We start from the raw sequence: 24,568 nt of genomic DNA, 5'->3' as shown, positions 1-24,568 counted from the left end.
CGGTGTGTGTGTGTCTTTGTGTGAAGACAATCAGTTTGGTTTAAGAGTCCAAAAGTTATAATTAATATATCTAAAACTATGAAGAACATCTATAAAGGGAAACCCACACTGACTCACTGAAGCAGGAAGCAAGCAAGCTGCCACGTTTGTAGTGTGGTTGTTGTGTTCTGTTGTTGTGCTGTTGTTCCGTGTGGTGTTCCTGTGAACACTTTGTTTAATGTGACGCATGAGCCGTTGCTGGGATATCAAATCAGCAGTTTCTCCTCTGACAGAAGAGGAAGAGGAAGGAGAGCAGGTAGGACGGCAGGCTTAGTACTACAGGAGAGAGAGAGAGAGAGAGAGGACACAACAACACTGTTTTCATGATTCATAACTCCTGAGTGTGTGTGTGTGTGTAAGAGTCTGAGGCTTTGGTTCCATCCTGTGTGTGTGTGAGAGAGGAAGCACAGCATGGTTTGATGTCGGTCTGTCATTTATTATGTATCCTGCAAAAGAAACAACTCTAATATGTTTCAGTGTTATTGTAGTAATTCAAAATGACAATGTGTTAGCACTTAGAGAGGCGCTCTACTTTATTTACATACTATACTTTAGTACTTTAGCTATGTCATAGAAGAATAAAATCATCAACAAGAAGTGTGTGTGTGTGTGTGTGTGTGTGTGTGTGTGTGTGTGTGTGTGTGTGTGTGTGTGTGTGTGTGTGTGTGTGTGTGTGTGTGTGTGTGTGTGTGTGTGTGTGTGTGTGTGTGTGTGTGTGTGTGTGTGTGTGTGTGTGTGTCTCAGCTCCTGAGCACACACTTCTTCCAGCTGTAGGGTGAGAGGCGGTGTGAGGCTGGACAGGCACACTTGTATCCTCCTCTGTGGTTCACACACACGTGGGAGCAGCCGCCGTTCCTCTGGCTGCACTCGTTCACATCTGGAGGAGGGTCGGGATCAGTTCGGGTCAAAATCAAACGATGCTCATAGTGTGTGTGTGTGTGTGTGTGTGCACACTGACCCTTGCAGTGTGTTCCGTCTCTGTGGAGTGTGTATCCTCGGGGGCAGATGCAGCGATGAGAGCCTGGCAGGTTCACACACTGCCACTCACACACTTCCTCCTCCTGGCACTCATTTATATCTGCACACACAACCGGACAGCTCAGTGTGTGTGTGCATGTGTGACAGACACTGAATAGAAACATACGGCTCTTCTTCTCTGGTGTTTCCTACCTACACACTCCTGCCTCAGCCCTGGAGCCGTTGCGTTCTCAGAGACGGTTGCCGGCTGCTTCCTGTAACCAGGCGGACACTGGGCGATGCAGCTGTGTCCGTCTCCAGCTAAGACGCGTCCGTATGTGCAGGAGCAGCGGTAAGACCCTGGTGAGTTGTGGCACTGCTCCTTACACGGACCCAGACCCTGAGCGGACACACACTCGTCTATATCTGCAGAAGAACAGGAAGTGAAGGGCCAGAGGTTTCTAAATGAGATGCATCGGCAGGCTGTGCCTTTATCAGTGTGTTCAGTGCTCCTGATGTTCCCTGAGTGTGTCCTCACCCTGGCAGTCCCCGTCTGCAGTCAGCAGGCTGTAGCCAGGAGGACACAGACAGTAGAAGCTCCCAGGAGTGTTAACACACCCGAACACACAGCCTGTCACCGCCACAGGCAGCAGGCACTCATCCACATCTGAGAGAGGACCGGCAGCAACTTCATGGTAAGAGAATCATACAAAGAAACACACACACACACACACACACACACACACACACACACACACACACACACACACACACACACACACACACACACACACACACACACACACACACACACACACACACACACACACACACACCTGTGCAGGAGGTGTGGTCCTGAGCCAGCTGGTAGCCGTCACCACAGCCACACTTAAAGGAGCCAAAGGTGTTGATGCATCCCTGCTGACACTGATGGTTCCCCTCCACACACTCATCTACATCTACACACACACACATAGAAGTGTACACACACACAAGTCAGCATATATAAAACACAAGCACACATTCTGCATTTGATGGAAACAGATTTAGTGACACACACACACACACACACACAGGGGTGCGTGTGTGTGAGATGAAAGCAGGTTTCCTCCCCTGTGACACCCTGATGCGTCTCCATGTTCTCCTGCTGTGATGACGTCACCATCATGCAGATGTTGAGACTTTATTCTCCATCTGCTGTCCAAACCTCCTCAGCCTCGTGCTTCTTTATGAACCCATACTCTCTGTTTGAGCCTTAAAGATTCTAAATAGAGAAGGCGGCAGGACAGAACCAGCTTCTGTCATATTTATGGAACAATTAGCAAAGTAAACATTATCTTCTCTGAGCAAACTACCTGTCAGTCAAATATGCTCCTTATATCATGTCTGTGGAATTCACAACAGAACTCACAAACTATTATCAACAGCCCATAATATCTGACAGAACCATCAGTCAAGCTGCAGACTGATGACAGGTATCACAGGTTACATCATGTGACCAGGCAGGCTCTACTGGAGTCCATACAGGAGAGCAGGAGTCCATACAGGAGAGAAGGAGTCCATACAGGAGAGCAGGAGTCCATACAGGAGAGCAGGAGTCCATGCAAGAGAGCAGGAGTCCATACAGGAGAGAAAGAGTCCATACAGGAGAGAAGGAGTCCATACAGGAGAGAAGGAGTCCATACAAGAGAGCAGGAGTCCATACAGGAGAGAAGGAGTCCATACAGAAGAGAAGGAGTCCATACAAGAGAGCAGGAGTCCATACAGGAGAGAAGGAGTCCATACAGGAGAGAAGGAGTCCATACAAGAGAGCAGGAGTCCATACAGGAGAGAAGGAGTCCATACAGGAGAGCAGGAGTCCATACAGGAGAGAAGGAGTCCATACAAGAGAGAAGGAGTCCATACAAGAGAGCAGGAGTCCATACAGGAGAGAAGGAGTCCATACAGGAGAGAAGGAGTCCATGCAGGAGAGGAGGAGTCCATACAGGAAAGAAGGAGTCCATACAGGAGAGCAGGAGTCATAACTCTCTCTGCTCACTGGGACTCCTCACTGAGCTGTGGAAGATCAAGAGAGGCTGCAACGGATTCTGGGAGATCATGAAAGCTCCCACAGCTCTGAGGGGTCAAACATGGTAAACAGAGTTAGGTTCACCTCCACACGTCCGCCCGGGTTTGCAGAGGCACCGAGTCCTGCTCTGAGCCTGACTGGAGCTCAGGCACAGCTGGGAGCAGCCCCCTGTTATGAACCTTTAGTGACAGGGTCTGATATTAACCCTAACCTGTCCAGACAAACAGCTGCAGCCTCAGTGTGACCCCGGCTCCTAACAGACAGACAGGTTTGACCTTTGTCTGGAGAGAAACTTGTAACCTGTAACCTATGACCTAAATAAACATCATCTTAAACGAGAGCTAAAGGCTTTTTTTTAGCTCCTTCTATCTCTCTGGATTCCATTCTTTGGCATCCCAATCACATGAATCAAACTCTACAGATCCAGAAGCAGCTGATCACCTACCCACACACACCGGTGTCACTCCGCTCCACGTCCCCCCCTGCTGGCAGGAGCTGTGTACGTCTCCCTGGGACAGCTTGTACCCGCGGTAGCAGGAGTACTGGATGTGGTCTCTGTCCTCCCCTGGTCCTGGGTTCTCTATGTTGTGAAAGTGGAAGGTTCCGTGAGCCGGAACAGGCGGGGACGAGCACCCGGGCCGTCTGAGGAGGATAAGAGGGCTGATGGAGGCTCTGTCTGTGAGGGGGGTGTGGTCTGTCCACTGGGGTCCTGGTGGAGGGAGGGTTGGAGTGAGGGACTGGGGGGAGGAGGCTGAGGAGGGAAGGGGGCTCATGGATGAGGCGGTGGCGTCGATAAGGGGAGGTGATGAGGTGGACAACGGAGGGGAGGATAGAAGATCCTGCCTAGTTTTGTTTGTCAGCTCTTCCTCACCAGCAGGCCATGAAGGAAAGACCAGGAAACCCTCATCTGGACCTGAAGACCCAGTTGTTATTCCAGGTGGAGTCACGTCGTCCTGGGACGGCACAGGGACGGAGACGGGGACGGGGACTCCAGACACTAGAACCTCCTCACCATGAAGAACAGGTGGAGCCGACGTGAGCGCTGGACTTGGTGTCAGAGTCACAGGTTCTGTTGTAGGGATGATGTCACCGTAGCTGCCTGATGGGAATGAGGATGATGATGTAGATGAAGATGCAGATCCTTTGACTTCAGTGCTGGGATGTTGCTTGTGCTGCTCTGGTTGAGTCACTCTGATCCCCTGGCTGTGTGATGGAGGGAGAGACACGGGGACTCTGAGTGTCTCGTCTGTAGAAGCAGACTTGGTGGAGCCGGGATGGGACTGCTGCTGGTTCTTGGTGACTGAGGGAGCCTGGAGGTTTGACTGCTGCATGTCTCCACCTGAAGCAGAGCTCATGGTGTCAGACTCTAGGGGGAAACAGTGTAGTTAGTGAGTGTGAAAGCTTTGTTGTTGTTGTGTTAAAGTACATGTCTGAGGTTTGATGCTCACCTCTGCATTCAGGCTCTGTGCTGTTCCACATGTGGCCCTTACAGTACAGCACCGAGGGCCCGACGAGCCTGAAGCCTCTATCACAGCTGAACCTTACCCAGGAGCCCTCTGTGTTCATGCTGCTGGTCCCATGGCTGAGGGGCCCTGGGCTCAGGCAACCAGAAGCTAATGTGTGTGTGTGAACAACAACATGGAAAGCATCTTGTGTGAGAATCAGAGAGTATAAGAGAGTATTTGTGGATGTAGTTCCTGTTCAGACTCACCGACGCAGACCGGCGGCTCCCGGGACCAGTGTCCCGACATGCATCTGCTACTTTGGTATCCATGGAGCTTGTATCCAGGGCGACAGTTGAAAATCACAAGCAGCCCACCGTAACGAAAGAAGGTCCGCCCGTTCTCCAGGTGTCTGAAGCCGGAGCAGCTCTCAGCTCCACAACCTGCAGGGCAACACACAGGGATAGAGATCATCTGGTACACATCTACTGAATCAGCTGATAGAGGGAAAAGGGAATGTAGAGGGTACCTGGAGTGCAGCAGCAGAATAGAGCAGCCAGAGCCACCAGAAGCTCCAGATGAGCTCCCATGGAGAGGCAGAGGTGTTCAGGATGAAGGTGCAGGAGCGTCTGCAGGGGAGGAAACACTCATAGAGGGTTAGAGAGGAGGGGAGGAGAGGAGGGGTGTGTGTGTGTGTCTGGGCCTGTCTCTCTCTCTGGTGTAATTATAGTGGATCCAGAGTGAAGAAGCTGTAACTGCACCTCGAGCTAAAACTGAAACAAATAAACCCTGAACTGTTATTAGTTAAGAAATATGAGTCTGAGGTCCTTTGACCCCTCAGAAGTGAGAGCAGCTGTGATTATGATCTTTATACTTCAGAGATCATTCACACAGCACACTTCAGAGGTTAGTTATTATATTTCCATTTTCCATTTTATTCATATAAGCTTCAATTTAATGTTATTGTGTAAATGCAGTGCACCGAGTGTGGAGACGTCGGCACTCAGTGTGTGTAGATGTGCTGAAAATAACTCTGTGTTATTGTCTCATATCTGCACACACACACACACACACACACGTACAGAAACAGGCTGCACCATGAGACGTTTGAGCAAAACATTTTATTATTATTTGGTGGACCAGCTTCAGCTCAAAGGATCCAAGATGTCTGACTTTGGATCCCTAACATGACAGACTTCAGTCATGAGTGTAACACGACGCTGCTGACCTACAGGCACCTGCACTCCTGTGGGGGCTTTGGTTCTGGGTCCAACTGGGTCAGAGCCAGTTTGTTCATAACCCTGACACACTGTTTGGTTCTTGTCGCTGAGCGTTGATGCCTTGCTCAGAGGCGGTGCCGTGTTCCAACAGCTTTCAAGAACCATCTAGACACGCTTATCCTTTGGTCTAATAAGGGAAAAACCAAACCTACATCTCTATTTCACCAAGCTACCACTTTGGAATGACCTTATAGAAGCAAACATGTCTCCTTTGGGAAGTGGAGACGTTCCTACTTCCTACTTTAGCTTCAGAGATCCTCAGCTTCCTTCCCTCCCTCCCTGCCTCCCTCCCTCCATCAGCTGTGTTGCAGGTCCTTGTTGTCTAGCTTGTGTACGACTCTGAAGGCCTCCAGGAACTCGTTGAAGTCTATACTGCCGTCCTTGTTGAAGTCGATGCTGCGGGCCAGGTCGTCGATGGCTTTGTCGTTGATGTCGACCCCCAGGTGAGCGCTGAAGAGACGCCAGGTGTGACGGAACTCCTCGATGGAGATCAGACCTGAAATTTCAGGAACGCAGACGCTGAATTTAGCAGAATACATTTAGAATGACTGAAACAATCTGGAGGAAGGAACCCCTTCTTTACCTGAATGGTCTTTGTCTATAATATTAAATATGATCTCAATGTCTGTCCTGTATCTAAACAGAGTCTCAGCCAAGTTTGGAGCCACCTAGAGGGTAAAACAGGAGAAGAAGAAGAAGTGAGAGGTGAGATGAGCTGTGGTGTCTCTGAGCTGTGGTGTCTCTGTGATGTCTCTGAGCTGAGATGTCTCTGTGATGTCTCTGAACTGTGGTGTCTCTGAGCTGTGATGTCTCTGAGCTGTGATGTCTCTGAGCTGTGATGTCTCTGAGCTGTGATGTCTCTGAGCTGTGATGTCTCTGAGCTGTGATGTCTCTGAGCTGTGATGTCTCTGAGCTGTGATGTCTCTGAGCTGTGATGTCTCTGAGCTGTGATGTCTCTGAGCTGTGATGTCTCTGAGCTGTGATGTCTCTGAGCTGAGATGTCTCTGTGATGTCTCTGAACTGTGGTGTCTCTGAGCTGTGATGTCTCTGTGGTGTCTCTGAGCTGTGATGTCTCTGAGCTGTGATGTCTCTGAGCTGTGATGTCTCTGAGCTGTGATGTCTCTGAGCTGTGATGTCTCTGAGCTGTCTGACCCGAGGCAGTGGGTTCCCAGGGCCCATATCCTCAAAGCACGACCTGTACTCCACACTGCCACCTGCTGACAGGCGGGCCAGGTGCGGGCGCAGAGTCCTCCAGGGCAGATCAAGCCTCAGCACCGACTCCAGCACCTGAGTCCACTCACAGACCGACACACAGCCTGGACACACACAGACCACACACATACAACATACATGTGAGCCGCATGTGTGTCATCAATCCGATCCGACACACACACACACACACACACAGCTCACCAGTGTTTCTCTGGTCGTGCTGCTGGAAGCCGGACATCAGCTCAGAGCGATGAGCAAACAGCTTCTCCTTCAGAGCTCTGAGGGCCGAACCCTCTGCCACTCGCACTCTGGACACACACACACACACACACACACACACACACACACACACACACACACAAGCACACAAGCACACAAGCAAGGTCCCGTGATAAACTCATACATGCTCTCATTACAGAAGAACATGTCCGTGCTTTAGATCTCCTGCAGGTTGTGGCGTTGTAAAAACAAACGCACCTCTGTGTGAGGGTGAGCTTGCGGGTGGTGCGGCTGACTTGGTACTGGTAGAAGCGTGGGATCAGCTCTCGGCCCAGCTTGATGTAGGCGCCGCGGTTGCTGCCCTCATCGTAGTAGTTTGAGGCGGAGAAGATGGTGATCACCTGTAAACAAACACACACGTTTACTCCCACTGACGCACACATCTGACACTATCCGTTCCTTTATAAGAAGCCTTTGCTCTGCTGCACCTGACCGCCATGACAGAGTTCATATCCCTCCTGCTTGCACTCGTGTGAGCGGATGAGCAGCTGCAGGCCGTGTTGGAGCAGCAGCCTCTGGGTGACGTCAGGGCCGAAGTAGCAGCCTCCACCTCTGAATGTGTTGGGACTGCAGCCGTCTGTCGTCTTCGGGTCGCTCCACAAGATGTCCACTATCTGCAGAGGAGAGGAGGAAGGAGGTGGGAGGACGATGCAATAGAGCAGCAGTGACGGAGATGAAGAGCGGGCTTCCACCCCTCTGACCTGTTTCCATTCCCGCTCGTGCTTTGGAGGTGAAGGAGGGCAAACGGAGGACAAAGAGTCCAGGAGGGGCACGTGGAGGACGTCGATGGCATAAGGCATGCTGGGAGAGGACAGGCAAGCACGAGGGGACAGGCAGGAGGGAGTTCGAGGAGAGCAGAGGGAGGAGGAGGTGGAGGAGGAGGAGGAGGAGGAAGAGGAGCCACTGTTCTGTCTGCTCAGGGGGCATCGCCTCTTCCTACAGTGGAGAACACAAAGATTTTAAAGTTCATCTGTCAGTAAAACATCGACTCTGTCTGTGTCAGACTGCCTGGCTGTTGTCCAACCTAAGGCTGGGGGTCCTTTGGCTGCTCCCGGGCCGAGAGTTCTCTGTGGACATCCCTCTTCTGCCCTGTCTGCTGGAGCGACCCAGGTCCAGCTGCTCCAGGCTACATCTGGGCACACGCATGGCCGACTTCACCTACAGGACGCAGAGACCAGGAGAAGAAGAAGAAGAAGAAGAAGAAGAAGAAGATGAAACTGGATTCATCACTGGCTCGTCTTCTTCAGAGGGACGCCCGGCCCGTTTGCTCTCTCTCACCTTCTGTCGCTCTATGGAGCTGAGGAACTCCAGGTCGGTCTGGTCTGATATTCCTCCGTGAACGATGAGGATCTTCCCGTCTATCACCGTGGCAACAGGCAGGAGACTGAACACGTCCTGAAACAGCTGGAGGATCTCACGGCCGTGCGTCTGCGCACAGTCACACAACAACACTCAGCCCGTCGCCATGACCACCAGATGGCAGTAAGTACATGTAACACCTGTACGACTGAACACTTTACTCTACCTTATACTTCTGCATCACTTCTTTGGTGAAGCCGTATCTGAAACAAATACAGAAAAAAGACATTACCTTTGGCTGTGGACGAAGGTTGTCTTTACCTTCCTCTTCCTCTTCTTCCTCTCCCAGCTCCCCACCTGAGGTTCATGATGTGGTCTTCATGGTTGCCCCGGTTCAGATGCATGTAGTCGGGGTAGAGCAGCAGGTACGCAAACAGGAGGAAGATCACCTCGATGGACTGCTTCCCTCGGTCCACAAAGTCCCCGTTGAAGACGTAGGGAGTCTCAGCAGACGGGAGGCCGTTCTGATCGACAGCGACGAGGCACAGCGTCACGCTTTCATCAGGGCTCAGACTCAGACTCATCCAAAGTACAATAACGCAAACGTTACCTTGTAAAATATGAGAAGTAAGTCATCAAGCCGTCCATGAAGATCGCCTGAACCAAAGGGAAGAAGAGGCCAAACTGAGACTACATCCTCTCTGACACGCTTACAGGATGTAAAGCTTCTCACTCCTACTTCCCTGCAGCTGATAGAAGCGTCCATATAAAGGAGGCCGGGGCAGGAAGCTTCAAATACAAAATACTTGAGAATTCCTTACTTGATTCTTTAAGTAAAAGTATGAAAACAAGACAATGAATCTCTGGACCTCAACCAGCAAACAAAGCATCGGCAGCATTCTTGATTGATAATGAGATGCAGCTCAGCAGGCGTAGGAGACGTGGAGGAGGAGTGAAGTGGCTGATCAGTGTGCAAATACACAAGATGTGCTGCTCTCTGAACACATTCAGCTGTATTTAAACACGCTACTGACACAATTAACCCTTTAATGGGCCAGTTAATGAGTGAAGAGCCTCCAGGTGTGAGAGGAGCAAACCTACCACATATGGTGAACTCCTTAGTGTAGGACGTGGACAGGTGGCTGATGTTAGGCATCTGCTTCAGGAGTTTCTTGGTCTCGTACAGAAGCTGCAGTGCATATCTGGGATGGAGAGGCTGGGGGGGGGGCAAAGTCACCATAGTTACAGCTAAATTAGGTCACAGGGTCAAGACTGAACAATGAGATGGAAGCAAAAAGGAAAGTAAGGAGGTGGACACAGACAGGTAGAGACAGACAGGCAGAGACAGGAAGACAAAGACAGGAATACAGTGTGAGTCCACATCCCTCTCACTCAGACCTGCTGCTCCTTGAAGGCGCTGAGCAGAGCGTTGGTGTCGCAGACGGACAGAGGGAAGGAGAGTCTGGGCCCGGTGTAGGACTCTGGCACCTGGACGGAGATGAAGCAGGTCTCTCTGTCCAACCAGGGGTTCACCACAGGGTCCAGCAGCTGGGAGATCAGGTCTGAGGGACATGGGGATATGAGATACAACACAAAACAAAGAGTGTGTGAACCTTCTGCAGGTCCAAACAAAGCAGAATGAAACCAGGATGTGGACTCATGAGCGTCAGGGATGTGACTGAATGAAGAGACAAAGAGGTGTGAGCCGCTGAGCTGAGTGCACTTTGAGGCCAAGCTGCATGTGACCTCACTGCGCTGCATTAAAAGGCTCCAACATGCTAATGAGAGCTAATGCTAATGCTAATGCAGCCTGATTTATGCAAACAGAGCATGAAGGGACACACACCCTACAGGCGTCTCTGTTTGTCTTTGTCCACGTCCCTCTCTCAGTCTCCATTTCATCTCTGATTCATTCACACAGAGGGGCTGTGTGTGTGTGTGTGTGTGTGTCCATATGGCCTCTTTGCATTTCTTAATCTATCATCTAGTCTGCTGTGTTTAAAGCAGCATGAGTGGCTCACACACTCACACACTCACACACTTCATCCACAGCTGTGTAACACAACAACACGTTGGCCTCCACATTCACCGTAGTTGCTAAGCAACAGGGTATACGCACTGGGCTTTTCTAGACCAAAATAAAGGCATGACTAACTAAACCCGTGTTAATTTGAGGGAAGTGGAATATAGAACACATACCAGTTTATGTTAGTGAGAACAACAACAAACACAAACACAAACACACCAGCTATTTAGATCAACCAACTTTAATCTGAGAGCATTTAAGAATCTGCAAAAATGCCTCAGATCATTAATAATGTTTGCATGACCTCAAATCCACCTGCAGCTGTGTGTGGATCACTCTGATCAATACTCTGATCAATACTCTGATCAATAAAGCCTGAATAAGAACGAAACACTGCTCAGTGACACACTCAGCACAAAGACAGAGAGGAAGAGAGTCTGGAGTTTAGGAAAGAATTCACAGGAACAAAGTGTGTGAGTGAAACTAAAGCTCCTGTTTCTGTTATGTCATTGTATCTTAGTTTATCTTGACCTTTGACCCTTGTGTCTCCACAGCCTCACCTGGCCCGTTTCCATTCAGCTGAGTGAAGTTGTCCAGCATGAAGCTGAAGAAGCTGGACAGCTGAGGAGAGAAGAAGCAGAACAACACAGCATGTGTGTGTGTGTGTGTGTGTGTGAGCGTGACCCTGCCGTGCACACTGAGGTAAGGCTTGTAAGCAGGGAGAGGACGGACCTGCAGCTGGTCCTGTTCTCCAGCGTATTCTATAGACTGAAAGATGTTCCAGGTGTATCTGCGTCTCATCTCCAGGCGAGCGATGTAGCGGCGGTACCAGCGCTGGATCAGAATGGCCGCCTTCATCGCTGAGGCGCACACAAGAGGCAAAGGTGAACACAACTACAACTTCATCAGTCTGATAATTAACAACTGGAACTGGAAAATGTTTGGCTTCTTGCTGATAAATGATAAATAACTAATGAGATTATTTGTTTAGTAAAATGAAAGGTGATTAATTTCCATCTCAGTAATGATGATGAGACACACACACACACACACACACACACAGGCAGGTGTGAAGGGGGCGGCAGGTGTGCAGGTTCTTACTCAGAGCTCGACTGGGCGTCTTTGCTGCTTCATCTGTGTGAAAAAAAAACTCCAGTTCAGCAGAAGAAGAAAAGACTAATTGAATAAAATCACGTGCAGAGCAACAAGTGAGAGCGAGAGTGAGAGCGAGATAACGAGACACCAGGGAGCAAGAGAGCAAGGAGAGGAAAGAAGAGCAAATTAATAGAGCTTTCAGGAGAAACAGAGCTCATTAATCAGGAGGACAGCAAGGCAACCGAGGCTGAGGAAGGATGGAAGGATAGGAGGGATAGGAGGGATAGGGAGGATAAGATACTCCAGAGGAATCATTCATTAGACACTGAGTGACAAATATGGTGACATTAGTATTCCTAATGTCACCATGACAACCTTTAATAAACAATATGAGCTCTTTACTTATCAATTCTCAAACAACTAAAATGAAAATGACAAAATTCTTAAAAAAATAAGATTAAAGGAGGCGTTCATTTAAGAGGCGTCTTAGACTTTTTTAACATTCATGAAATGTTAAAAACAGCTTAAAGGTGACGTCATCATGCGTGATCCATCTGTGTGTGACAGCTGGACTCCACACGGATCAGGTGGACAAACATGACACCTCCAATTTGATACCAACACACACATTCACACCTTTCCTCAGCACAAAGGGTCTGAGGAAACACTAAGACTCAGTCTGAGTCTTAGACTGAGACTCAGACTCGGACTCGTGACCCAAAGAAAGCTGTGGCAGACTGACTGACCTGGCTCCACTCTTCTCCCTTGGGTCTCCGTGGCGATGGACGTGCCGCATCCCATGATGAGCGATACTGAGTGCGTCCTGCGGTCACATGGGTCGGTGCGTCACATCTGGGGGCAGCCGGGCACATCTGGCAGGTGGCATGAAGGTCAGAGCTGTAACCCAAGACTCTGCTGCTGCTGCTGGACCGGTGAGAGCTGCAGAGCAAAGGAGGTCACAGACTAGAGAAGGTCCTACTGACAACTTCCTGTTTGACAAAGAATGGCTCAGTTTCCCCCCCACATCAAGTTCACACTGATGAGTTTGACCCACAACACAGTTTTTGTTTTTGATTTAAGTCGTGAAATATAATAATAATAATAATGATAATAATAATAACAACAACAAACAATTATCTATTCTAACTCAAATCTGTGCGTAAAATATAGTTTATTAATTTCTAAATATATTTTTATTGAAGACAGCCATAGACACGAGACTACAGTTATGGGACATTATGTAGATCGTTTTTTGATACAGAAAATAAAAAATCGAGTTCTTATCTAGTTTCTAACCTCTTGGTAGTTTGTCCCAGTTTCCTCTGCTCTCAGACTGAAGCTGCAGCTCGTTACGCTTCACCACACGGAAACATTTGATTTAGACCGAAGCAGCATCAGTCCTCCTCCTCCTCAGTCTTACTTCGTTCAAGCCTTGATTGAACACAGTCGCGCTTCATCTGTCGCGTAAAGCAGCTTCAGTGTACGCGACGCTTCCTGCCTGAAGGACCGAGCCGGAAATCATGAATGAGCCGAAAGATCCATGTGAGGCACCGAGACCCGCATCAGAGGGAGAACCGCTGCACACACACGGGTAGGGATGAGGTGGAGTGTGTGTGTTTCTGTGTGTGTGAATGATGTTGCCCAGCTTCAGAATTATGCCAGAGGAGGAGGAGGAAGAGGAGGAGGTGACAGTCAGGTGAGATTTAGCAGCAGATGAACACGGTGCGTCATGCTGGGAGGCGCTGTTGGGTGTGAAAGCTTCACATCAAAGACGGTGCTGTGGTTAACGGTCCAGTGTTGTGATACTCAGTCTGTGTTTCAGTTTAACGGGGACCTCAAACGCCTCACGTGACAACTTTAATGGATTTATCCTCATTTATTTGTGTGCGAGACTTTATTTTTTTTTAACCTTTGTCCTCTCAGGTTCAGAGTCCCTGAATGTGCTCCTCTGATCAGGCTCAGCAGATGTTCCTCCTCCATGAGCAGCACACACACACACACACACACACTGAGGGCTTCACTACATTATTGCCACATGGAGTGTGTCTAAGAATTAAGTCAGGTGTTGGTAGACAAGATAAGAATACTGCTACATCTTCTCACCATAACAAAGACAACACATTCAAGTTAAAATTAAATATTTAATAAACCTGATAAAACCCATTGCGTTGCTCTACTTCAGTGTTCTTCATGCTGCAGGTCTTGTGAGCATCCTCAGCTTCACGTGTGTGACGGCAGCGTGGAGCTCTCGGGCCGTGATGACCCTCAGGCGGTTGGTCTTCGACAGCCTGGACGCCTCGGAGCTCACCAGTCTGAGCACCAGCTGGCTTGGATAAACCCAGCGGGCGGACAAGATGGCGGCGCTCCTCTCACCAGCATGGCCGACCTGCAGAGAGACGAGCAGCAGGAAGTGGAACAGAGAGACAGAACCTCGTCTGGAAACAGGTTTCACTCAGTAGTCATTATATTTTCAGCCCATATGTCCCCCGGCAGTCTAACCTCTCTCTGAGCTCTGTACATGTAGGTGCAGTGAGCCTTCGTCCTCCTCTTCATCACTGGAGGAGTCCTCCTTGATGCCCTGACAGCAGCCTTCATCTTGAGGAGTCAGTCTGGTCAAACACTCTAAAATCCAGACAAACTTCACCAGCTCCTTTTGTAAGAGCACAGCGTGTGAAGAGTGTGTGTGTGTGTGTGTGTGAGGATGAGAACAGGTTTTAATGAAGACAAAGTGAAAACAGCTTTGTACAATTAGTCTTAATTAGCTCCACCCCTCATGCTGTGAAGCCTCAGAGTGAGTTTACAGTAACTTTTAGACGATTGAAATAATAAGTACACAATCGTCACGTAAACCAGTTTGCTTATTATTGTTATTAAATCTATATTTTAGTTTTTTTCTCAACATACATCACTGAAATATAAACCTTCTGCTCAATCACATTTGTGTGTCTCTCTCACTCACTCACTCACACACACACTCACACACACACATACCCACACACACACACACACACTCTGTCTTTATGTGATTATTTTCTCAGGCTTTCCCTCTCAATCTGGCAGCAGCAGCATATAGCCTGTAGCATGTAGCTGTGGGGGGCGGGGCTTAGTCCGGATGCATTAGGTGAGTCCATTAGTACTCTATCTATGGATTACAGTAATCCAGCCTCTCTATGCTGGAGGCTTGGCTGCTCAGTCTACTGTTGGAGCAGGTTGCAGCAGGTTGTTGGATCATGGCTCTCAGTGTGCAGTGTGTCCTTCTGGCTCTTCTTCTGGGAGCTGACGGTAAGAGATCAGTCTGCTTTCACTCTCTGCTGCTGTTCATGGTTAGTAGTGATAGATAATGGTAGAATAGAGTGTTAGAATTAGAAGAATAGAGCTAAACTGTTACACTGCTGCAGTGTCAAAGGTCCCAACACGTCTCACTGCCTCATCATTCACTCTGATCAGCTCTGATTATCATCCAGGGCTGAGTTGTGATCTTCATTCATCTTCAGTCTCTGCTGTGATCTGTTGACCTGTCAGAGGCACAGATTGTGTTTAGGGTCATGGAGCTTTGCTGTGTCCTGACTCTCTGTTTCCTCTTTGTGCTTCTCCCTGCTCAGTCTTCATCAGTCTTCATGCTGAAGAGGTAAGAGAACAGAATGGATTTGAAGTGAAAAGTGATGGATCAGGGTTGATTTAGTACTTTATTAGGCATTATACATGATTGTATTAAAGGTGTGTGTGTGTGTGTGTGTGTGTGTGTGTCTCTCTCTCTCTCCCTCTCTCTCCCTCTCCCTCTCTCTCTCTCTCTCTCTCTCTGAGGCGGGCGTGTCTGAGGCCTGGACCGGCAGAGCTTGTAAATGTGACTGTGAAGGAGCAGAGTCCCCCACTGAGTTCTCCTCCATAGCGCCCCCTGCTGGATCTGCCATGGTGCGTGGAGTGGACTGTATGCCAGGTGAGAGTGTGACCCGCTGTGATCAACACACTCATGCATCACAGGTCCATACGTCATGATGGTGATGTCACAGATCAGAGGATAGAAGCACAACAACAATCAGAGGGAATTCAAATCCATCTTAAATGTAAATATCCCTGTTTTAATGCAGATCAGATTAAAACACAAACCGCCTGTCTGTCAGTATTTCCATGTGAATAATAACAGGAGGATTATCTCAGGCTTTGTTTCTCAAATCTGTCAGTCACTCATCATAAGTGAAGCCTTTTGGTGAAAGCAGTGCATGCTGGGTAATGACAGTGCAGCGTTTCAGGGCTCTGTGTCACTGAGTGCGACTGTCTGAGTCCCGCCTCCTCTTCAGAGATGAGCAGAAACAAAGAGCAGCCTAATCCTGCTGTCACTCAAATGAAGAGCAAAACCTGCAATTAGACTTCATTTAGATCTGAGCTCTGAGGGAAACTATGATGTCACTTTACAGCTTGTTTTCATTTTCCATGCATTTTCCATGCAGACACACAGTGCATCTCCTTCATCTTCTCTCTCTCTCTCTCTCTCTCTCTCTCTCCCTTCCTCTCTCCCTCTCTCTCTCTCTCTCTCCCTCTCTCTCTCTCCCTTCCTCCCTCCCTCTCTCTCTCTCACATGTACATGCACATACGGACACACAGCAGGTCAAACACACACCAGCGTCATGAGATAGCTTTATCATGGCAGAGGCCTGTGTGTGTGTGTGTGTGTGTGTGTGTGTGTGTGTGTGTGTGTGTGTGTGTGTGTGTGTGTGTGTGTGTGTGTGTGTGTGTGTGTGTGTGTGTGTGTGTGTGTGTGTGTGTGTGTGTGTCTATCCGTCAATAGATCCACAAATCACAGCATGTAGTGACAGAGAGAGGATGATGTCTCTCTGTCAGATTACAGTCTCTGTCTGTGTCATCATCAAAGGAAGACCCGGACCTGGTGGGCGAGCCAGACCGATGGCTGGAGATTAGGTTGGGGTAGAAAGTTATGTTGTGTAAACACTTACGGCCTGACTCACACACGCATTACTACACACACGCCGCTGCCGTGTGTGTAGTAATGCTGGGATTAGGCAGGAAGTGACCCTTAGGCGGATGGGATTAGAGCAGTAGTAAACAGAATAGTAGCACTTTACCGCAGGAAGCTTCTCTCTCTGCTGCTGCTGTGTTTGTGTCAAAGCTTCACCACATGTGTCTCACTGTGCCGTCACATGCTGGGGCTTTATTCCTCCTCTTTATTCCTTAGATAAACAGATCAACTCCCTGTGCTGTGTTGTAATGCGTGAGAGGGCAGCTTGACGGAGCAAAACATGAGCCTAAAGCTGCGGTGACCATCTGTCTGCTGCCGCCCGGCCTAATGGACACGGCTGATCTCTCACACAGGAGAATTAGAGCGCAGGCTTTTATGAGCCACACTGGGCCGGGGGACAGCGGGAGTCTGGGGCAGTGGGCGGGTGAGAACGGGTGAGGAGAGGAGAGGAGAGGAAGGGATGGAGCAGAGCAAAGCAAACGCTCGATATGAGAGAATTAAAGACTCCAGAGAGGCTTAATGATGTGTTTGGTTTGTCACGTTCCATTGCAATGTGCTTCTATTAGTAGATGTGTGTGTTTCCCTCTGTCATGGTTCAACCGGGACGCATGGATGTGTGTATGGATGTGTGTTCAGAGGATTCATCTCTAAGTGACACCTTCAGATGTTGCTGCACTGTCACTGTGCACAGAATTTGAACTTGAGTCTTTTGTCTCTGCCGGTCCACAGAGTGTCCCTACCACAGGCCGCTGGGCTTTGAGGCCGGATCGGTGAGTCCAGATCAGATCACCTGCTCCAACCAGGACCAGTACACCGGCTGGTTCTCCTCATGGCTCCCCAGCAGGGCCCGGCTCAACAGCCAGGGCTTTGGGTAGGCTCACACCAACAGCTTCACTTTGACCCCAAATGTGGTTTACATCGCGTGTTTGAAACGGTTTATTGTCCTCAAACGAGGACAGTGGGTCATCAGGGGTAGTCACCATCTGTTTGCTTACTTTCTCAACAAAACTTAATGTGTTTTATTGTTGGAAACGGGTGCAGATATGTCAGTAAACTGTCACATTTATAGGAAAACAAGACTTTCAGAATCCAATAATAAAGCAAACAGCAGCCACTAAAAGCACATTTCTTTACTGAGAAAGTGTTGATAATCCTCCCGGGGGAGAGAGAGATGAACCAATCTGCTCAGGCCTCATCATCTGTGAGGAGCAGCTGCAGAGGAATCATGTTCACAGATGTAAGCCGTCTGCTGTTATGTAAGAAAGAGTAAATATAAATATATCAGGCAGCAGAAAGTGCAAATGGACGACTTAATGAGGCTCAAACCTGCTGCCTTCACTGCACTAAGTGGCTGCCAGAAGCGTATCTCTTCTGTTTGTACTGCATGTTCATTTCTCCACCAGCATTTGTCTTCTTTCCAATGTTACCAAACAACCAATTCAGACAATTTACTGAACTCACTCTGAAGCAGCGGCTGCGTGTCTGTGTGTCTGTGTGTCTGTGTGTCTGTGTGTCTGTGTGTCTGTGTGTGTGTGGTAAACCATGTTTGTCCTCAGGTGTGCCTGGCTGTCCAAGTTCCAGGACAACAACCAGTGGCTGGAGATGGATCTGAAGGAGGAGATGGTGGTGTCAGGGATCCTCACTCAGGGTCGCTGTGACGCTGATGAGTGGATCACCAAGTACAGCCTCCAGTACCGCACAGACGACAAGCTCAACTGGATCTACTACAAAGACCAGACCGGGAACAAGAGGGTCCGTTTGTCTCTGAACAACAATACCCCCAACCCTGCTACACAAACACACACACACACACACACACACACACCCACACACATACACACCTGGGGCTCTTTGTGGGCCTCAGGAAATACAAGGTTGTGTGTCAACAATAGATTGAACAAAGGTCAAACTGATCTTTAATTAATCCCTCCTCTCTCCCTCCTCTCTCCCTCCCTCCTCCATCTCTCCAGGTGTTCTACGGCAACTCTGACCGCTCCTCCTCCGTGCAGAACCTCCTGCGCCCGCCCATCGTGGCTCGCTACCTCCGCCTCCTCCCCCTGGGGTGGCACACACGCATCGCTCTGCGCCTGGAGCTGCTGCTCTGCATGAAGAAATGCATGTGAACCTGTTTCTCCTCTTCTTCCTGATGCCTCGTCCCCATTCCTCCACCAGCACACACTGAGAGTGGGTGGGTAGTGATTTGACCCTTACACCTCAAGAACCAACTTTTCACTTCCTGTTTTCCTATTGATTGTATTCTGCTTATAAGCAATCGACTATTTTAACTGCAGGAGTAAAAGTTACTGTTGGTTTGAGCTGCTTGTGTCTGTTAATGTTGGGAGTGACATCCTTCAGCCTATCGCACCGGAGGGAGGGATCATTGACATACACAGGCAGCATAAGATAAGATAAGATAAGATAAGATAATGTGCTTTTGTATTGTGGTTCACTTGTTTTGGTCTTTGTAGCCTTTCTAAGTCATTTCCTGTGGTGCATTATGGGTATTTCTCTTCACTGTATCTTGACCTCCTTATTGATTGTTAACTGTGTTGTTTCTGTGTGTGTGATGTCATGTTGTGCGATTATAAAGCATCCACATGAACAGCTGCAAAATGAACAGTTGGCTTTTATTATGAGACCCCATCACTTTAAAGTGGAATGGTCAGAATAGATACACTCTCTCTCTTTAATACACCCTGGACCACGTGGGAAACAGAGCAATGGAAGAAAAGAAAAAAAAACATTGATATTGATGAGCTAACATTCCCTCTTCCTGTCTCAGTTTGTGTGTGTGTTGTTCTGGGTTCCAAGCCTCCATGTGGAGAGTGTGTGAGCTAATGTCTTCATTAATCACACACACACACACACACACACACACACACACACACACACACACACACACACACACACACACACACACACACACCCCCAAACCCACAGCAGAGGACAATTACTGTCATTACCAATCAGGACGTCCCATCATAATGTGACTGTGTGTGTGTGTGCCCTGCGTCACGTTCAAGGACATACGGAAAAAAGAAAACATCTTACAGATTGATGTCTAACATTCTGAATGTGGACGACTCTCTCTCTCTCTCTCTCTCTCTCTCTCTCTCTCTCTCTCTCTCTCTCTCTCTCTCTCTCTCTCTCTCTCTCTCTCTCTCTCTCTCTCTCTCTCTCTCTCTCTCTCTCTCTCTCTCTCTCTCTCTCTAATCAGTCTCCTGTTAAATCCGTCTCTTTACTATATTTGGCTGCAATTTAACTCACCACTGATTCGGATAATACATCTGCCTCAGCCCGAGTCGCTCTCTTTCTCCACATTATTGCTTTCAATCAGCCAGGTAGCCACTTGAAACATTCTTCTCTTTTCTGTGTGTTTTCATCCGACTGACTAATGAGGAACAAATCCTAAAATGCTCCAAACCAAATCCTCTCTAATCCAGACACATCTTGAATGTTGCACAAATGAATCCCACCACCGCCGACCGGAAGGAAAGAAGGATGCAGGTGAGAACTGAAGTTTAACTGAGCTGTACTCTTTCCTTGGCCACGCCCACAAGGCCAAGAAATACATTTGTCGTTTCACAATGGGAAAAAAAGAAGAAAGAAAAGTTGTAATGCAAAAAGCAAGGGGATGGAACTAAATTCAACTTAGAAAATAAAATGCATTTAAAAAATACGCTCAAAATGCATACAGACAATGTAAACTCTCACACACACACACACGGCACATCAGACAGGTTGCAGGTGAGGTATGTGTTTTTGCAGAGTTCTTGCTTCCTTGTGGCTGTGGTGAACAAACCGTCGGCTCTGTGTGAAACAGGGATTTAAGAAATATATATTAAAAAAATGGATACACCAGTGGATGTGGGAGATCATTAGAATCACAGTGTGTGTGTGTGTGTGTGTGTGTGGCTGGGGGCTGTGGTTGTTGTGCTACCGACTGATGAATGAACCAAGTGAACTTGATGCTGTTGTTATTCAGTTGAGATGATATTTAGTACTTAGCAATAGCTCTGAAAAACAAACAAACCAACAAACAAATAAATAAGGTGAAAATCTGTTAATGACATATTAAGTTGAACAAAAAGGACACTCACCATTAAATATTCCTTGTGACATTGTATTATCAACACAATATCAACACAAATATCTATGCATTTCTCTGTGTCGAAACTAAAGCTCTTGCAATTACACATTAACTTCTATATTACTTTATAATATTCCCATATAGCCTACATACTGTGTCATTTATAGCTTATATCCTTGAATTTAAAACAAATAAATATTTAATAAATAATGTTGATATAAATCTTTTTGTTCTTATCAAATATCATCACTTGAAAAACATCGACTTTTATTTGGCCACCGGTGTGTGAGTGGCGTGGATGTGTTGCAGTACTGTCCTGTGAGCAGAAGATGGCAGCAAAGAGGCCAGATGGGCAGTGTCTCCTTGACAGGAAAGATCAGCTTATATTCTGATAACCGTAATTATAATGAGAGAATAACACACAACTGATACAACACTGGCGTCTCTGACCGTCACAGGTCCTACATGACTCTGTCGCTGCTCCGGACGTTTCCTGTCCACCTCGCATCGTCACCATAGTTGTGGATTTCAGAGATATTAGCGTTAGCAGCTAACTGGGTTTCTGAATGAGGACTTGCTCCAGTGGAATCGTCTTGAATGTAAACTTGTACTACAGTAACGGTACATCTGCACAGGGCAGATAGTTTCATAGCCATATTGGAGGTGGTTCGGTTTAGGATATTACAGCGCAGTCTCCTTCAAATCGTTGAGGTTTGGCATCCTGGTGCGGGAGGCGCGCGTGAAGGTGGGTCCGTTCTGCCCTGGTTTGATCCCCAGCTGCTCCGGGGTGTACTGACCTCCCTCTGCCTGCCTCTGTAACGCAGACACATGCCAGCTGGATTCGATCTGTCCTGGGAGGGGGTAGCTGGGCTTGCGGCTCTTGGCCTGGGCAGAGCTGCTGCTGACCCCCGGGTGCCCCCTGCTGTCTGCGTGCACCCGGGCCTCGGGGTAGCTCGCTTTGGAGGAGGGTTGGGGCGGGTTGGGGAGGGGGGCTTGGAAGCGCAGGTCTGGTGGTGGTGGAGGGGGAGGCTGTCCTTGGGTCGTGGAAGAAGGGGAGAGGTGAAGGAGCCTGCGGAGCGACTTGAGTGGTTGACTCTGGAAAGGAGAAAGACAGAGACGTGAGAGTCTCAGAGCAAACCAGAACGCAAATCAAGGACAACCTGTGTGTGTTTGGTGTTCAGCTGCTGCTAATAGGGCAGACTTTTCTAATTATTCAGTCAGACAACAGCCTCATTAGCAACAAGTAAAACAACAAAATGCAGGTTTTAGTGTGATCATTAGTTCAGCCTTCTTACTCTCTGATGATGGTGCAAAGAGGAGAGGGAATCAGCTGAACACTTAGTAACTGTGATCACTCTCCTCCATGAAGAAGCTTTGGACTCCATCCGTACCTGAGAGTGTGAGTCCACTGACTTGTCTGTGGGCCAGTCACCGACTCTCTCCCTCTCTCTCCCTCTCTCCCTCTCTCTCTCCCTTTCCCTCTCTCTTTCTCTCTCCCGTTCTCTCTCTCTGTCTCGGTCTCGGCTCTGTTCCCGCTCCCGGTCTCTGTCTCGGGATCTTTCGCGGTTTTTCCGCCGGCTGCTGTGGTGGGAGGAGGACTTGGTGCCTCTCTGGAGTGACAGGTGCTCTTGTCCGTTTCCAGGAACCTAAAAGTTCATAAAGGAAACATAGAGATGTTTAGAAGTTCACCTGTTTAATGTCTAACACACAACAGATCTCACTGGAGTCACGTCTCACATTCACATCTCAGTTCCTGGTGAGGATCTTCATGCAGTCCAGAAAACACAAGGTGATGAAGATGATTGGTGATGACCTCATACTGAAACAATGCACACCTTCTCCAGAGGCTTCACGTGTGTCATACATGTTTGCTGAGGCATTATTGGTACAAACACACACACACAGTGCATGATGATAGTCCTTACATGAGGGCTTGATCTGAAGAGGATGAGGTTCGATGTGTTTAAACAGAAGTGCCTCAACCACAGCACACATTGTAGCACGACACCAATGTCTTACAACGCAATGTGAATGCAGTGTGGCAAGACAACATGGATGCACACACATCGTGCAGTGCATATTTGAGATCCTGTCAAGTTGCAATGTCTGCTCCTCTTTATGGAGCCCATCAATCAGAATGAGCTTGAGAGGATTTCAAAGCAGGTGACCCAGGCTAAGTGGTGAACATGCAGCTGTAGTGTTGAGGTTAGATTACTGGTGAGGTGGGGTAGGGCGCCGGAGGCTGGTGCTGTACCATGGGCGACGCCACTACAGGGAGGACTTTGACTGCTGAGTTGTGCTTTAAGCTATTCTTAGAGCTAAAGAGGGGAAAGAGACTTTTCTTGATGGTGGGGTTCCTCCCGTCCTCCATGTCGGTCTGTGGAGCAAAACACGCACAGCCACAACGCTCAACACAGTCGCTCAGAACAAACAACACAACTGCTGCACCTCAAGCTCAATCACTGTCTGTGCAGATAGGACCCTTTATTTACTCCAGAGAAAAATTGAGAAGAATTAAATGAGCAGAGGACTGAAATTTATATCTAACACAGCATCAAACCATCAAACATTCAGGAGTGACAGGTCATAGGAATGGATTAAAAAGATAAAGTTGTGTAAATCGTTAAAATATGTCATATGTTTAAAATTGGTTTAAATGTTCAAAATACGTGTTTTTATTTCATTGTTTACTTTTTTTGCTTCATTCAAGGATTTAAAGTGTTTTTCTGTGATCTACAAAATGGTCTCAATCTGATCAATCTGAGATCGATTGCTTTAGTCCCCGCCTCCGTACCTGAGTGACGCGCTAATGAAGGAAACGACAACATCACGCGTGATTATTCAGCACCGTTTACATGTAAGTTGTTTGTTATAACGTGCACCATCATTAACTTCATGTATGAGCTAACATGAGAGTGTTTAAGTAGCATGATGAATCAGAGAGAGTAAAGTTTTGTGGATTGCCTGTGTGTGTGTGTGTGTGTACGCGCGCGCGCGTGTGTGACAGCTATGTCCTAGCTGCCATTTTGTGTCAACTGTGAATTCACACGTAAACATGACTGTTGTTTGTAAAATGTGTCTCATGCACTTGAGTGAGTTTATGAGCCTAAGCTACTTTGTGCTTGACTGGTTTGATTGGTTTCAGTGAACCACTTTATGCTGTTGTAACATAAAGCTCTGTAGCTCTTTTCAGTTATACAATGTATTGTTTTTGTAAAAGTCGTTAGAGATCTTGTCACACAATAGAAAGCACATAATATGTCCCCTTTAACCCCAGGGTCCTGACAGATTCATGTTCTACTGATGAGATCAGATTGAATTTAGGCTTGAAGATGAATCCCTTTGTTTACATCGATACAAACTAATGGCTTTGTTGCTGATGACATGACAGGTGACTGCTTTGATCATCTTACTATTTGTGTCTTCTTCTTTTTCTTTTTAATGGCTCTGAAGAAGCCCTGCTTTTCCTTCTCTTTGGCCGGCTCTGGTGGATTCATGACCATTGCTTCTGCAGTAGTCCTACAGGGCACACGTGGAAAGGTTTCATATGACTCAGGAATGGAATTAAAAGCTCAGACTTAAATGGTGGCTTCCTCTTCTGACCTGTGTCTCACACGCTAGGGGTACAGCTGGAATGGAAAAGGTAGCAAATAGAATACATAGAGGAATTTAAACCAGGTATGATGAGCCCCAGATCACAGCAGAATAAATGAGGGCGACTGCAGTTGATGTCTGCTCAAGTAAAATTACAAATCTAAAAGTAGAAACATTCTGCTGTCTGCAATGGGAAAGGTCAAAAACAGAAG

At 48.0% G+C, this 24,568-nt stretch overlaps 4 protein-coding genes across 8 annotated transcripts in view; 2 read left to right on the top strand and 2 right to left on the bottom strand.

The window, feature by feature from the left end:
* LOC143015535 (phosphorylase b kinase regulatory subunit alpha, liver isoform) overlaps nucleotides 1-774 on the top strand; it is an 11,612-nt gene extending 10,838 nt beyond the window's left edge. Inside the window, exon 31 of one of the 2 annotated variants that reach the window (XM_076169540.1) lies at nucleotides 1-774. This exon is cut by the window's left edge and continues 593 nt beyond it. The gene's annotated coding sequence lies outside the window, so the exon portion shown is untranslated. The other variant, XM_076169541.1, reaches the window with a different exon arrangement.
* Nucleotides 775-1,292: 518 nt separating this feature from the next.
* On the top strand, nucleotides 1,293-19,278 carry LOC143015543 (retinoschisin-like). The gene is made up of 9 exons (XM_076169557.1): nucleotides 1,293-1,691; nucleotides 11,157-11,304; nucleotides 11,410-11,486; nucleotides 13,897-14,979; nucleotides 15,300-15,325; nucleotides 15,502-15,634; nucleotides 17,402-17,543; nucleotides 18,229-18,424; nucleotides 18,643-19,278. Exons 4-9 carry the CDS (start codon nucleotides 14,868-14,870, stop codon nucleotides 18,793-18,795), a joined length of 762 nt encoding a protein of 253 aa, XP_076025672.1. The 5' UTR covers nucleotides 1,293-1,691; nucleotides 11,157-11,304; nucleotides 11,410-11,486; nucleotides 13,897-14,867; the 3' UTR covers nucleotides 18,796-19,278.
* On the bottom strand, nucleotides 6,083-12,526 carry ppef1 (protein phosphatase, EF-hand calcium binding domain 1). Its single transcript, XM_076169565.1, has 17 exons — nucleotides 12,444-12,526; nucleotides 11,704-11,736; nucleotides 11,335-11,462; nucleotides 11,163-11,223; nucleotides 9,975-10,138; nucleotides 9,678-9,792; nucleotides 9,187-9,233; nucleotides 8,934-9,100; nucleotides 8,803-8,839; nucleotides 8,556-8,705; nucleotides 8,302-8,435; nucleotides 7,706-8,213; nucleotides 7,476-7,618; nucleotides 7,200-7,306; nucleotides 6,939-7,102; nucleotides 6,370-6,454; nucleotides 6,083-6,282 (listed from the first exon to the last, which is right to left on the bottom strand). Exons 1-17 carry the CDS (start codon nucleotides 12,496-12,498, stop codon nucleotides 6,083-6,085), a joined length of 2,298 nt encoding a protein of 765 aa, XP_076025680.1. The 5' UTR covers nucleotides 12,499-12,526.
* Nucleotides 19,279-24,568, bottom strand: part of LOC143015536 (cyclin-dependent kinase-like 5) — a 24,564-nt gene continuing 19,274 nt past the window's right edge. For 2 of the 4 annotated variants that reach the window (XM_076169543.1, XM_076169544.1), the window contains 3 exons: nucleotides 24,176-24,281; nucleotides 22,154-22,408; nucleotides 19,279-21,857 (listed from right to left, as the gene is read on the bottom strand). In XM_076169543.1, coding sequence (XP_076025658.1) covers nucleotides 21,444-21,857; nucleotides 22,154-22,408; nucleotides 24,176-24,281 — 775 coding nt within the window. In that variant the 3' untranslated portion in view covers nucleotides 19,279-21,443. Of the gene's footprint in view, nucleotides 21,858-22,153; nucleotides 22,409-22,499; nucleotides 23,140-24,175; nucleotides 24,282-24,568 lie in introns of those variants that run through there. The other 2 variants (XR_012965440.1, XM_076169545.1) reach the window with 2 other exon arrangements.

The sequence above is a fragment of the Genypterus blacodes genome, unplaced genomic scaffold (assembly GCF_046128005.1).
Source record: "Genypterus blacodes isolate CSIRO-AG114 ecotype Tasmania unplaced genomic scaffold, CSIRO-AGI_Gbla_v1 ptg000208l_1, whole genome shotgun sequence".
Taxonomy (NCBI): Eukaryota; Metazoa; Chordata; class Actinopteri; order Ophidiiformes; family Ophidiidae; genus Genypterus; species Genypterus blacodes.
The sequence above is the reverse complement of the archived record's forward strand: the minus strand, read 5'-3'. Positions and strand labels throughout refer to the sequence as shown.